The sequence below is a fragment of the Myripristis murdjan genome, chromosome 12 (genome assembly GCF_902150065.1).
Source record: "Myripristis murdjan chromosome 12, fMyrMur1.1, whole genome shotgun sequence".
In the NCBI taxonomy this organism is placed as follows: Eukaryota; Metazoa; Chordata; class Actinopteri; order Holocentriformes; family Holocentridae; genus Myripristis; species Myripristis murdjan.
In genome coordinates, this window is record NC_043991.1 from 28,075,656 (window position 1) to 28,090,376 (window position 14,721).

General features: G+C 41.2%; 1 protein-coding gene across 12 annotated transcripts in view; it reads right to left on the reverse strand.

Annotated features, from left to right (window-relative positions):
- dab2ipb (DAB2 interacting protein b) overlaps positions 1-14,721 on the reverse strand; it is a 204,890-nt gene that overhangs the window by 19,947 nt on the left and 170,222 nt on the right. For all 12 annotated transcript variants that reach the window (XM_030064951.1, XM_030064946.1, XM_030064945.1 and 9 more), the window contains 5 exons: positions 6,324-6,468; positions 3,766-3,910; positions 2,944-3,180; positions 2,591-2,792; positions 1,068-1,255 (listed from right to left, as the gene is read on the reverse strand). In XM_030064951.1, the coding sequence (XP_029920811.1) occupies positions 1,068-1,255; positions 2,591-2,792; positions 2,944-3,180; positions 3,766-3,910; positions 6,324-6,468 (917 nt within the window). The remainder of the gene's footprint in view (positions 1-1,067; positions 1,256-2,590; positions 2,793-2,943; positions 3,181-3,765; positions 3,911-6,323; positions 6,469-14,721) is intronic.

The window sequence follows — 14,721 nt, forward strand, 5'->3', positions numbered from 1 at the left end:
GCCTAAGCATAATGGTACCGATGTGACGTGCTGTCAGTTTATCTGCTCTCATTTCTCCTATTGGCTGGCTGTTGGTGCTCCCATCAACCTGTCTTCATGTTTGTCTCTGTGTTGGTGTCCCCTGACTATTTTCCAGCCAGAGTATGGGAACAGCCGACAAGCTAGATAAGGTGTTGTCTGAGTCAGCCACGGGAAAGTAAATGAGGTTTCATCTAGCTGATGTAAACAAGCAGGGGTGAGCTGCTTGCTGTGTCACAGCCTCACCTGGCAAACACATTAACACTCAGCAGAGTTGTTAGCACTGGCAGAGAGAGCACAATCGAGCTGATGTTGACTTTTAAGGACAACAGACAAATAAACTCATTATGGGTTTGATCATTTCCACACACAAGCACACACAGACACACAAATTGCAATTCTGATATTCTTCCAAGTCTGTGTGTCTGAGTTTAATCTTGATGAGATTCCAAAGTCAACACACAAGCGAGCGGTGTCATGAGAATAAACAATTAAACTCCCCTACACCTACAGAGGCAATAAAAAAACAGCATAATCTTTCAGAAGTAGCGGTATAATAATTCATTCATTGCATTGATGCATCGACCATAAATTCTGACAATTGAACTGCATCAATCTACTAATAGAAATCAAGAAATAACAGGGAAGTATCACTGTCTTTGATTGGAATTGCAGTGGAATGCTTTGAATCGAATTATTCACGACCTAATTCTGTGTTGATCTGGCAGTATTATAAAATTACAAGTTGTTTTTTTGTCAGTGATGCTTGTTTTGTAGAATAAATAATGTTTAACTTATTCTGCTGTCTGATTTCTTGTCTTAATATCAGTCTTCTGTTATTACAGGTGTTCAATGGAAAAATACATTAAAAAAAAAGATAAAGAATAATAAATAATAAATAAATGTTTTACCCAAAAGGGCTGAATTGAATTGATGACTCCAGTGTGGTTTACACATTTGAACTGAGCAACAGTTTAGCCAAAGATGCACAGCCCTGTACTAGCTGGTCTTGGTATAATGAGATCTTTAATATTTCTTTTTCCTCTCACCCAGAAAGGTCACTGTCTATGACCATCTTCTGCAGGCCTGTGGAGATGCTGCAGCCTGCCACAGCGGGAGGGGAGCCCATGTGCTCTGAGGACTGTCCAGGTGTCATCTGCATACAGGACGGGTTGGACACAGCTGAGTTCACCTCCCGCAGGATCCTGGGCAGGGGACCCAGCTTAGTGGCCGCACCCTGGGGAGAGACGTTCAAGTGAAGTGAAATATTAGAATGAACAACTTCAAACATTAACTGCAATCCAATATGGTGTTTTACTGAATTTCCGATTTGCATCTCCTGTTCCAAGAAATGTTTTGCCCACTTTCTCCAGACAGTAATCATTCAGACTACATGTACTGAATAATGAAATCAGCCTGAATGGACAGTGTTAGGCAGACTTGGTGTGAATTATTGAGAGCCAGGTTTCTGAGAAACAGATTTATGACTGTACCATTAACACACACACACACACAAAAAAAGACCCTAGATCTACCCTTCATTTAATTATTACCAGCTTCCCATCTGCCACCATAGCTAATGTAAGTGTCTTGGTATAACCATTAATATGCCTCCTGCAGCCTTAGAGGCTTCACAGTGCTCTCCCCTTGTGCGTTGTTTATGTAATGCAGTAATACATTATTGATTGTTGTAGGGTAAACCTTCTACTTTGGTCCATACACGATTAAAATCCTGAGATTAGCGATAATGCATTTTAGATTTTCTGCAACTACTAATGCATACAGTACAGCTGCTTGTTCCTAATGAAACAAGACAAGCAGGGCTGTGTGAAATCCCCCCCCCCCCCCACAATGTGTGCATTTTTATTATTACTTTAAATTGTTTTCTTAAAACATTGCATTGAAAGTTATGTTTGGTCAATCTGAAACTATAGCCTGAAACAATTCATACATGGGAGGCATAAGAGAAATATTTCGGGTAGAGTGGAATGCTGTATCTTGCTGACTGCTGCCTGTGATCAGCCTTCTACTACAAACACAATGACGTGCAGTTTAATGCACTTGAACAGCTATGACATTGATGACTCTCACTGTGATATTTTGTCTCCACTGTCCCTGTATGTGTGCAATATGTTGTTTAAATGTTGTCATGAGCTGCATTCATCAAGACTGGAATGCATACCATGTTTGTGTTCATGAGTTAATCACTGGTACAAGTCAAAACAGCAGACGTTATGTTCATTTCACAACTTGACAAAAATCTCATGCATGGTTTTCAGATTGTTTGATTTATCCATGAAATGGTGGATACAGCTGTCATATTCACTGCTGTGTCAATGTCAGTGCAGTGCCAGCTTCACTATAAAACATATGTCCCTTTTTACTTATTACTCAATATTAAACAAATAACAGATTGCATTCTACATTACGTAAATAAATAAAAATATGATTAAATAAAGAATTTCAGCTTTATGGTAGCAATCAACTTGTCCAAAATTCTTCATCTTTACTTGGTGAAATCTTTAAAAATCCCCTCTAGAGTCTAGACAGCATGATGTAGTATGTCCAGTACCTGCTCCATCTGGGACACCACCTCAGAGAGCAGGGAGTGCAGGGTGGAGAGCTCCCTGCCCAGGTCGATATAGCCCTCAAAACCTGCTGTGTTGGAGATTGTCTCTGGGTTGGAGATCTCAAGCAGGAAGCGCTGCATGTTGGTCCACTCGTGCTCAAGGAACTGGTTCATGAAGGACATGTACTCTTCCTTACTGCCAAACCTGAAGGCATGAACAGGGACAAAGAGTGACCAAATTCTCAAATGTTTATTTTGTTGAAATTAGTATTGTTATTTTAATGTATACCGTTTAATGATGCATTGTGTGGCTACACGGCCCCTTGATACAGACACACAACTAAACAAACACTCACTTGGTGAAGTTGGCCAGGTTCTGGGTGACTTTAGCGATGAGTGTGAGTGTGCGTGCGGTGCGGTCATCAGGATACTCTTGCATCAGATTGAAAAGTGAGGGCGACATGATGGCCGGACACAGAAAACGCAGGAACAAGGACGCGCTGATTAACCGCTCGCTGATGTCTGGTCGCCCACGGTTGCTGCATTCCTGCCGCCACGATGCAAACACCTCCTTCAGTTCTCGAGGAAAAACGCTGCCAAGAGTCACAGAGAGGACAAGTGTTAATAAGCAATGCTTAGGAGGGTCAATTTCAAATTATCTATAGTTTCGTGTCCTCACTGGAAGAAATACCTCAAGGACGTTGGATAAAAAGATCTTTAGAGGTATTGACAAAGGCTGTAACTCAGCATTAAGCTCCCTCTGCCAAATATCAGTGTGCAAGTCCCTGACTAAAATTGGAACGAAATACCTCTGCTGGTGCCAAGATTAAAGCAAAGTTTCTTACCTCCAGCAGCAGCTAAATAAATGTAGAAGACACACTGCACTGATATATACATGAAATGAAGTCTCTTCTGAAATTCTTTACACATATATTGATAATAAACAATCATGAACATGCATTCAGCCTTATTTATCATGGGATCTGAAAATTATTGAACAGGTATTAAGAACTACAGCTTGAAGACTAAACGTTAATCATTCCTAGTCCTCAAGAGCTGAGTATACTGTATGTTTACAACCATAATCAATTAGAAGTTTGAATTGGGAATTTTAAACACAAAACCAGTAAATCTACATTGGGTGGCTCCCAAGTTGTAGGCCTTATTTGTGTGTTTACCAGTATGAGTTGATAATTTTGCAGAAGGCCAGCTCACAGCACATCTTCAAGTTGCTCTGGTGTTCTGGCAGGTCACCTGATGAACATTTGGATGGATCCACCTCACAGTTCTCATCTGACTCATACAGGGCCTTGATAAACTCGCCTGCAAAAAATAATAATAATAATAAAAATAAATAAATAAATAAATAAAAGCAACTAATTTTAATAGGTCACATCACATCCCTTGGGAGCAGCAGATGATACTGCCCCCCTAACATGACACCAAGACTGAGTTCAAACAACAAAATGTCCATCATCCTAGTGATTCCACCAAGGTAACCGTGCCCAACGATAACTATATGTGTTTTTTTCCCCTCACAGATAGTTCTCCTTTATGGTCAGTGACGAAAAACAGTATGACTAACTATAGGAGCACTAAAAGAGCCAGAGCATTCTCCAAAGCCTGGGTGGGGCCCACGAGGTAAATGCTACTCTAATTTAATTATAAACATTATAAAAATAAATAACCAGTGAACTACAATTGGAAAAATGGTCAATTATTGTTGAACAGCTTCTCCAAAATGATGACATATTGTCATAAAAGACTGAGAGCCGATAGTCCCTAAAAAGAAGCTGTCTGTATTTTGGCAATGATAAGAGCTTGTTGTTCCCCTCTGCTTAGTATCATTGAGACTGAGACAGGATCTTGTCTGCAGAGGTTTGGCTGTCCTTATGTTGCCCTAACAGCAGTAACAGTCATCCACTGACGCACTCTCAACAGCTCCACGAAAAAAAAAAATAAAAAAAATGCATCATTCACTACCCCTCAATAAATTCCTGTTTCATCCTTGGGAGAAAGAGACGTGTGCACAAACATGAAGACACTTTAACACACAGAAGTGCATACACACAGACTATTTTAGGTGCATGGACAAACAAGCAAAGGTGTATGCTGCGCGCACACACACACACACACACACACACACACACACACACACACACACACACACACACACCCCCCTACTAACACACATAAAGCAGAGCATCCATATTAGCAGCATCCAGAAAGAGGTGTATGATAATGAAAGAGAAGAAGGTTGTGTGTCTGGTGTAGACAAAACTACCACTGTGACCATTTCTAAATCAGGCAGCAGAGAAGGGAAATAAAAAGCATACAGAGTGCTTATTGTCACAACTGGAGACTAACAGTCTAAGACTGTCTAATACTAGCACAAAACATGTTGCAGTTTATGAAATGTTTTAATTATGAATTTCTCTTTACATATTTATGATGTTTCTTTTGGCTGATACTGAGACAGTGAGCCCAAGCACACACTGTCATAAAACTGTAGTAAAGCTGACAAAATCACTGTTTTCTCTTAAATATTCTATGATAATTTTACCTTTCTATTCATACAATTGTGGTGGTGGTGGCTTCATCCCTGTTGAATTGAGAGGCTGGTTCAGTTTGAGTCCCATTCACAGGCAGCGTAAGTCTGCTGCCCGGGTTCTTTGTGTTCTTTAAGCAGTATATAAAATGCTCCCAAACTCAGGTGTTCACAGAATAAAGCTGCATATTAATTGTCAGTAATGTGGCCAAAATGCTAAGCTGTAAAATTTGTTCTCATCTGAAGTGGAGGGGGCTGTTTGCTGCTCCTTCTTGTAGTTTGGGTTGCGTTGCTGATAATGAGATTCCTCAGTTTTCTACACATAGTTTCATAAATTGGTTGGTTTGGTGAAAAAAAAAAAAAAAAAGAAAAATCAAGATGAAACAGGAGCTGCTATTCAGTGAAGTTGTAGGTGCTGAAATAAAGGGACTGTAGCAGGCTCCTCTGCTCATCTGGACTAATGATTAGCAGGATAGGATTTTTTAAATTCTTCATTAAATGTTGGCTGGTAAACAGTTCTTCATTATGTTAATGATAGCATTAATGCACCCGTAAGAGTTTCTGTCTTTTGAAAAAACTGAATTCATTTACCATGATTTGTTTATGATGAAATATTGAGAAATCATTCCTTTTTGAATTAAAGCAGGAGACAATTAGCAAATCGTTACTGCTGATAGTGGATTCACTGTTGTTTTTTTTTGTCTCCGTGATGTACTTACCTGTATGTAGTTTGGATTTGTAACATATTCATTAACTTTTTAATCTTATAACCTTGATAAATGACATTCACTCCTTACATAGACAAATGTATAAAAATCAAAGCTGTAACACGATTTTACGCATTATGATAAAAATGAAATAACACATTTTATTTCAGAATGCTAGGTCTGACAAGTGTTTGCAGTTGAATTATAAACCTTTGGGATAAGGCCTGTACTTGAGTGTGACCATCATGTTTGTATAAAGCTGTGGATTTAATGCAACACTGACTTGATATATTTTGGTTTATAATTTCCTCTGACTTGTAGATAGTGAATCTGAGATTTAGGTAGATATTGCTTTGATTTGCTCTGATGCACAGATAGGATTGTCAAGAAACAACTTTTCTTTACTTCCCAAATGAGACTGACTTCAGCTTTTCTCAATTTTACAGCCTCCTCCGATCCCTTCCTCTGTCCAGACACTCACCGAGGGCGTCCTGCAGGTACTTCTGCCCCACCAGTTTGAGGTATTCCTCTATCGCCTTTGTGGCCAGTGTGTTCTCCCTGAAGATCAGGTGCTCATTTTCCCCGCAGCGGTCAACCTCCGACATCATCAAGTCTGTGAGGAAGTCCTGCAGCGAAACAGAATTAGAAAAGAAAAAGAAAGAGGAAGAAATGGAAAGGGTTAGACTGCGAGTGCCACAATTCTCCATGGTTATCCGAGCTTTCAAGCAGAGGCATTAGTTGATAAGGTAGCACATCTGTGCCGAGTAAGCAGTAGATTGGTGGTGACATTTACAGTAGGTCGCATCGGTAGGCGGTTAGAAAGACAAACAGATGGAGAGAGAATAGACGTGAGATAGGACTCACTCTAACAGCAATTATCTCAGTCTGGGGAAGCTAATCTGTATTTGGCTTGATGTGAAAGCTTTATTCTTGTCAAAAAACACCTGATAGAGCACACTCCATTTATCATTTTTATGCTCCATTTTCTGTTTCCATTATTGTTGACTAGGACTTGAGCAGGTATATGGGACTGTGTGTTTGTGTGTGTGTGTGTGAGTAGTGGAAAACATACTCTTCCTCACTTAATTAAGAATAGTAATATTATAATGGAAAAACTACTCCTGTAAAAGTAAAATACGTTTTGCTGCATGTAAGGGCTTATAAGTATGGCAGTCTCACAATCACAAAAAGGTGATTGGATAAATACAAATTAAATATTTCGCAAATGAAGATGCTTATGAGTCAACAGCAGGCATCCCCAAAGTGCAGCCCGTTGGTCAGTGGCAGCCCTTGGAAACATTTCTGGTCTGGTTCCAATACAGTTTCAAACCAACCATCACACAGTGCTTTGCGTTTAAGCGTGGTAAAACAGCGCCCCCTGCAGGGCTAACCTGCCAAGGTAGGAATGGCTGCATGGCAACTGGGCATCCCACAAGCTGTGCATGACTCATGAGATGCCTCCTCGCGAGACAGGTTTCGTCATCATTGCAGGTATGTTAGCTGGGATAGCGAGAAGTTTGAGGGGACATGGATGTTTTAGCCTCATTACAAATTGTGTTCATTTTACATTCTGGCTGCACACCATTTCCAAAGCATAACTTGCAGACATGCCCAGGATTTTTTCTCTCCTCCAGAAAACACTACTTTTCTCGCATGATTCACAGCTGGCATGACTTTTAGTCTAGAGTAGGCTATTACAGCAAAGATTTGTTTTGGAATTATTTGGTGCTCCGTTTTTTCCTGGGCAGCCCTAAATCTAAAGTTGGGTCCCTAAATTTGTCCTTGGTCAACAAAACTTTGAGAAGCCCCGGTCTATAGTGACAAATTTGCTGTAATAGCAAAACACACAGCATGTTGGCTGACTTCCATTTCTCATTTTAGGATTATGTTAGGATATGGTGGTGCAGTGACATCAGACAAGCACATTTGGCTAAGCAGCATTTGCGTGACCAAGTGGAAAACCTATGAACCGGACGAGGCATAGTGGTTTTGCTCCTATATGGTGATGACCAAGAATCAGATCAATCCCTGTCAAACACATTTACTGTACATGCACAAATGCACACCAACACACAAGCATACATGCACAAAGTAAGTGCTGCATCATATTGGCATATTCACTACTGCCAATAGAGGTGCACTGTAGATGAAGCCAATCAGCCATATTGCTCTATATTTCTCGACATCTGCACTTTAGTTAGATGCTGAAAGTGGGCTAGAGTCATCTATTTTAAACAGCACTTACAGTTACAGAGCATGCATGTCACACATTAAATGATTTTTCTCTCACAATCCACAGCTGAAGCTAGTCAGGCTGAATGCTCCATTTTTTGAAATTTGTTTGCCGTGTTTATTCCTGATGTACAAGAACAGTATACAATTTATCGTTATCTAACCAGAAATAACAGGAGGAGAGAGGAAAACAACTGTCCTTAATTGAAACTTTGAAAGAGACACTGAAAGAGTTTGAAATAGAGCCATCTCGGGTTGAATTATTCCTTGTTTATCTCCCTTCAACAAATTTCTGGGTATATTCTCAAAAGTCCCTTGGCATCTTGTTAGGCTGGGGGAAGCAGCGTACCAGCCGGAGAGAAGACAGGCAAGCGACAGATATACACAGGGAGAGGAAAGGAGAGGAAGAAGAGACAGCATGGTAGTCTTTAAAGAACAGAGGAGGAGGCAGACAGAGAAAGAGAGAGCCTCTCAGATGGTTTTCCTATAGCTGCTGCTAAAGCCTGTTATCCCGTTAATCAAAGACACACCATGGGGAGCCAATCATCCACTGATGTGCAGCGAGAGGAGCCTCTTTTGTTAACACATATGCACATCCCGTGGACGCACACGCACCAAAACACACAGACACACAAATACCTACAGGAGAAAGGACAGAATTAAAGATGCACAGTAACACTGTACCCAGGATGTAGCTTTAGTGTGTGTATGCATGGCTATGGTTTAGGTTATGTGTATGCAAGTCTGTATCTGTTTTGAAAGAGATGGGTAATGACACAAATAATACATCATCCCAAATATGATGGCTCTTTGCTGACTCTCTCAAGTTAAGAAATCTCTTATAGACTGATTCTCTCACTCATTCTCTTTATTCACAGCAGGTCAGATCAGACTAGGCGACAGATTTGACTGCTTTACATTTAAGGTGGAGACACACACACACACACACACAGGGCTTGACTTGGACTATGCTATGCTGACAACAGAAATATTTATTACAACATAACAGCAGAGCATGAGAAGCGTCATAGCAGTCTTGTGTTGAGGACAAAAATCTGTTGATTTGTACACACTAGGTGTTGCTCGCCTTGCTACTGATGGAAATGGCTCTACCTTGCTACGGCATCATAACATATCATGTCCGTCTTCATTTTCAAATCACACTCGAGGTCTCACTGGGCTGAGCGCATGGTAATTACAAGGCATGAAGCAGAGTTTGGCGTGCACACACAGACACAGGAACTTGATGAAATTTGACCTTTTGTGGTGTATGTGCACCCATCCAATCATTACACCAGGGTGCTTTATATATTTTTTTTGTTTTTTATGGGGAGAAAATGTCATCCCAATTATGATCTTTCCTTTAACCCTCAACCCTCTGTCATTTTCTCTCTCCCTCATCTACTCTTCCTCTGCCCTCTCTTCTCTCCACTCCTTATCTGGGCATGAAGGCTCGGCAAATTCATGCCCGATTAGAGAGGACAGTCAGATGAAATGGAGGAGGAGAGGAGGAGGGGGGTGGGGGATTTCTCTGGCAGACCACAAAATAAAGGAGATTTCAACACCCCTAATAATAACCTATAAAAATCAACATACCACACATGGGCAGACATTTGTTGAGTCTACCATGGCCTTCCAACGCACAGACATGCCAGCGTGTGTGTTTTTGTATTTGCATCACTAACTGTAGAGAAGGTGAGAGGTAAACCAGCAGGATATTGGGAAGCTTAAGTTAGTCTCTTTTACTGAACAATGACGCCCTCAAAAGAGATCTGAGGCCCTCCTCCCTCCTGTCATCCTTCACCCTCGTCTGTGCGCTCTGAATCCTTCTGCGTGCCCTCCTCCTCCTCCTCCTCCTCCTGCTTTAGTGCTAATAAGGAGAGGCGCAACGCTCTCTGTATCACTGCCACATCTCATCAGCCAAACCATACCTCAAAAAAAAAAACAGTGTGCAATAACAGGAAGGAGGGTTAGAGGGAGATTGGAGTGAAGTAATATAGCACAGCAGATCAGATCTAATAAATACTAGGAGAGAGAGAGAGAGAGAGAGAGAGAGAGAGAGAGAGAGAGAGAGAGAGAGAGAGACTTTCTGAAAAAGAGAAGCTCCCCATAGATGGGTTTACTTACCAGTAAAAACTCATAAAGTCCTGTCCGTCCTGCTGCTTCACACACAAAAATCTCATCACTGCTGGGCACAGTCCTGTGTGTTTTGTGTGTGTGACAATTTGAGCGCTTGCATCTCTATTCATATCGTATAGTGATATCATACTGCATAAGCCACCTAGGGCAAAAGTTTTGGAGCTAAAACATTCAAACAAAGTCTCAAGGAAGAGCAGATCCTTTAAGATACAATACAGTGCAATGTTTCTACACAGCCGGGAAGCCCTGACATTCTCAGACAAAGAGAAAACTGATCACAGTTTTAAATGACACACATACTATTTTCTGCCGTGTAGAGCTGGCAAATGGAGGGACAAGTAAAGAGAAGAAATGCAGAGGAGCAGCAGAAAAAAAAGATCCTATTCACACTGTTTACCCGCACAGATGTTTTGCTGAGTTTCTATGGTAATACTAGGCAGAGAAATCCAAGACTGTGAACTCTAAAATGCCTTTTTAAGAGGGGTAATATTGAAGCAGAAGGGAAGCAAAAAAGACAAAGACAGAAACAAGGCAGGGGAAAGTAAGAGAGAGAGAAAGGACTTGACATTTCCTGCCATGCTCAGCCTCTTCAAACTGGCCTACAGTACACGACTGACCCTGATAAAATATTCAGCCAAGCGAGACATTAACATGTTCTGTGCATGAAAAGGTGAGTGTCTAGTAACACCTCTAACTAACCATCACTATTTGTCTAATTGACAAACAATTAATAGCAGCGGAAACATTGTGTGTGCAGACTATTGGTCAGAATGTGTATGAGCATCAATCAACATGTTGTACAGTGTATCATGTAAAGCATTAATGAAAGAAAAAGTTCTGTTTAGTTTATTCAAACAATATCCAACATGATATAGGTGAATTTTATCTTTAGTGGTGGTAGCCTATACTATGTAAGTGCTTGCACATTAAAAATGTTTTTTCTCTGCTGAAAGTCACAACATTTGGAAAAGTCAAGGCCTATAGGGGTCTGATGGAATTTACCAGCACACAAAACAGGAATTACCTGTTGATGTTTCTGGAGGAAATATTCAATCATCACTAAATTCCACAAGTAGCCTAAGCATATAAACACCTCAAAGCAGGAAGCTCCAGGATCTGCATTTGAAGAAGTCTGTGACTCTGCATGAAAACATGCTGGCAAACTAAAGAAAAAAGAAGGAATGGTGGGTGGGGTAGTTAAATTAACAATTTGACTGATCGATGAGGCTGGTTTTCCAGCCTGGGGCAAGGGCTGAAAGAGGAGTCAGGGCGAGAAAACCAGAACCACTCATGCCTCTCTCTCTCCATCCCTCATTCTCTTCATCTTCCCATCCCATCTTCCCCCTCTCTGCCTCCCCTGCTCTCTCTCTCCCTGGAGACCGGTGGCTAGTATTACAGCCTTACAGCCCACAGCTCTTCCTGTGAGGGTCACACTGGGTTGAGTGAGAAGACTGGAAGCCAAATGGAAATGGGAGCATTTCTCCCACAGGCACCGAAGCTTGTCATTCAACACAAAAACAGGAAACAGCAAAGCACTCCTGATCCAGCTACAAGTACACATAATCATTTTGAAGATAGGAGTGGCTTCAGGAGGTTTCTCAGCAAGTGTCATGAGCTCCTACAAGTATTATGTTTTCTGAACTGATACTGTGTGTGTATTTCTGTTTGTGTGCTGATGCCCGTCTTTTGTTCCATGACATGTTACCACTGACAGCCCACACAGCACCATAATGTATATTCTCCATGTAAAAAATGGCCAACTTAGAAAGGGCAAAACACCCTTTTTGTGATTTACCAAGACTGAGACAAAAGGATAAGGGAATACATTATTCTGGGTAACTTTAGAGTAATTTCCTGCATCTGTGTCAGATGGGTGCTCTACCTTATAGGAGATTAGCAGCCATATCATCCAACGCTCACGCCAACTGTCTCTGACAACACTTCCAAACAAGGTGGGGGGATGAGGGGGAAGACATGACTTAGGAGTCAGGAAGTACATACCATTTCACACAGCTGGTGCAGCTTATACTGAGTATCTTTTGTATGGAGTATCTTTGGTCATTTCATGGGGACTTTAAATAAAACCTGTCAAAATAAAAGCCTGCCCCTGAACTACCGGGTTCCAAAGGGATAAACAGAGGTGTTAGTTTACCTTGAGGAGCAATAAAATACAAGCACAACGCATAATAATAACCAGAGCACCTCTAGCCAGTCTCCATAAGGATAAATCCACCTCTGCACTGTCACTCCCACTAGTCAGTGCAGCTGTGAGAAGGCAAACCAAATAGCTTAAACAAAATTAGATGTAATCTTCCCAGGGGCCATGGTATGAAGAAGACTAGATCAATAACAAACAGAATTCTTGCCAAGAATGGACATTTTCAGATAATAGAGAGGTGGACTACTCCGGGCAATTCCAACACAGTGGAGCGCTTGTTATTGTTATAGTGGAACTGCTAATACTGTTGTTAGGATGTACTGACACAGTGTGTCTCACAGAGGAGGAGGAAAGGTCTGGGAAGGTCTGCAGTTGTGAGCTAGCAGCAGTGGGAATCAGCTGCAGCATCATGAATAGACTTCACTTCTTGAGTTTCACTGTCACAGTAATTCTCGATGTTATCCTCTTTCTTAATGAGTGTCAATTTTGATCTAACGGCATTCTGTTGTTAAAAAGTATATGAGAAAATCTTAATTCACAGAAAATTAAAGAAAAAATGCCAAGTATTTTTTGTAACCATGTTTCCATGGTTACAAGTGACGTCCTCACTGAACAGAACTTGAGGCACAAAATCACTTGAACATCCAGCAGTACAGAAACCAGATCACATGTTATTTGTTTTTATCTGTAACCTAGTGTGTGCATACCTCTGACCTAATGCTGTTGCACCTCAGACTGCATATCCACTAATGCAACTGCAAACCCACTTTCTCAGGCATAAAACTGAATAACTGACCTGCAAGCACCTGCTAATGTCTTGTCATCATGTGTGCGTGTGTGTGTGTGTGTGTGTGTGTTTGTGTGTATGAGCGTAGTGGTGTGTGTGTGTATGTGTGTGAGTATTAGCATCTATGGAGTGATACAGGGCGTGCCTGTCTTGCTCACAAACACATCCAGACATTAATATAACCACGGCAATGGTAATGACATCTCTACAGAGAAATCAGGCCTCACAACACAACGAAGCATGAAAGAGAGACAAGGGAAGACAAAGATGGAGGGAAAGTGGAGAGAGACGGAGAGAGAATGAGACAGAGGGAGAGAGTGCACGCTGATGCAGAATATGTGGGGTGTAATTATTCAGTGATGGGCGATAAAATGACACAGAAAGAGGCAGAGTCTAGGAGTGTGGAATACTAATGCCCATTACAACCTGCAATCTGCATCTCTCAACAATAGCCCGCTGCAATTAGAACATGCTCCCCACCTGTACACCACTGATTAAACACAATGCACATTGGTGGAAGTGGTGGGATTACACAGCTAAAGAGAGTTGCTGTAGCATGTCCAAAAAGAGACATTCACTCCACTTAGGGTGTCAGGGAAGAAGCACTCTGCTCTTTTGTGACTCTGCAAAACTGCAACTGTAATGTCTCTCTGCCTCCCTGTCTCAGCTAGAGATGTTCACTGTGATCTGGGCAGAATCACATGCTGGCTCATGGAGTTGAGGGGCAGGATAGCTGCAAGACTACACAACAATAGCAGGGGGATGGGGCGGTGCAGATAGACAAAACAACCTTAGGCTATATTGAACGTGCATAGGAAAACAATACAGCCAGTGCTTACAGCTTACACCTTATTCTTTGCCAAGCAAAAAGACTTTTGTCCATTTATAATCTCTCCATTGTGTTGTGGTATACAGGTCTGTTTCAGAAAAGAAGGCTAAGAAAATAAGTAGAACTGACATTCAACAACATATTGACAACAGCTTTAATTCAATTCTCAGTAGGGCTGCAGGATACTGGAAAAAATGGACGTTAACTTAGGATTTTTTTTTCCTGCAATATATATTCATTGTGAAATGGAAAAAATACAAAACAAAAACAAACAAACAAACAAAAAAAACTCCTTAAAAAAACTACTTCTACCATACTTGGTTCAGCCCTGTGCCACGCCTGAGGAAATCAGATTTGACCTCTCAACTTGGGATTCACGTATTCAACTCCTACACTGGCATGGACAAGCGCACAGAGGTATTTGGGAAAAACAACATCTTAATAGCTTTCTAATTGGACTTGTGTGTCTCAGTTGTGTTATTTACATGTAATCTACCATTTCTAACGATGTTCAAATGCATGCTTATTGTGCATGGTGGAAGATAAACAGACCTCCCGGTGCGGCCGAGGATGGTAAAACTCAACGCAAACAACAAACACATTTATCTGCTATTTATCTATATGATGGCAAGATGTAAGTGCAGATAGAGCTCGATACTGCAAGTTGTGTGTGCGTGTGTGTTAAACATTTCTTACAGTAGAGTATGGACCAGCACTGCGACAGTATTTGTCAA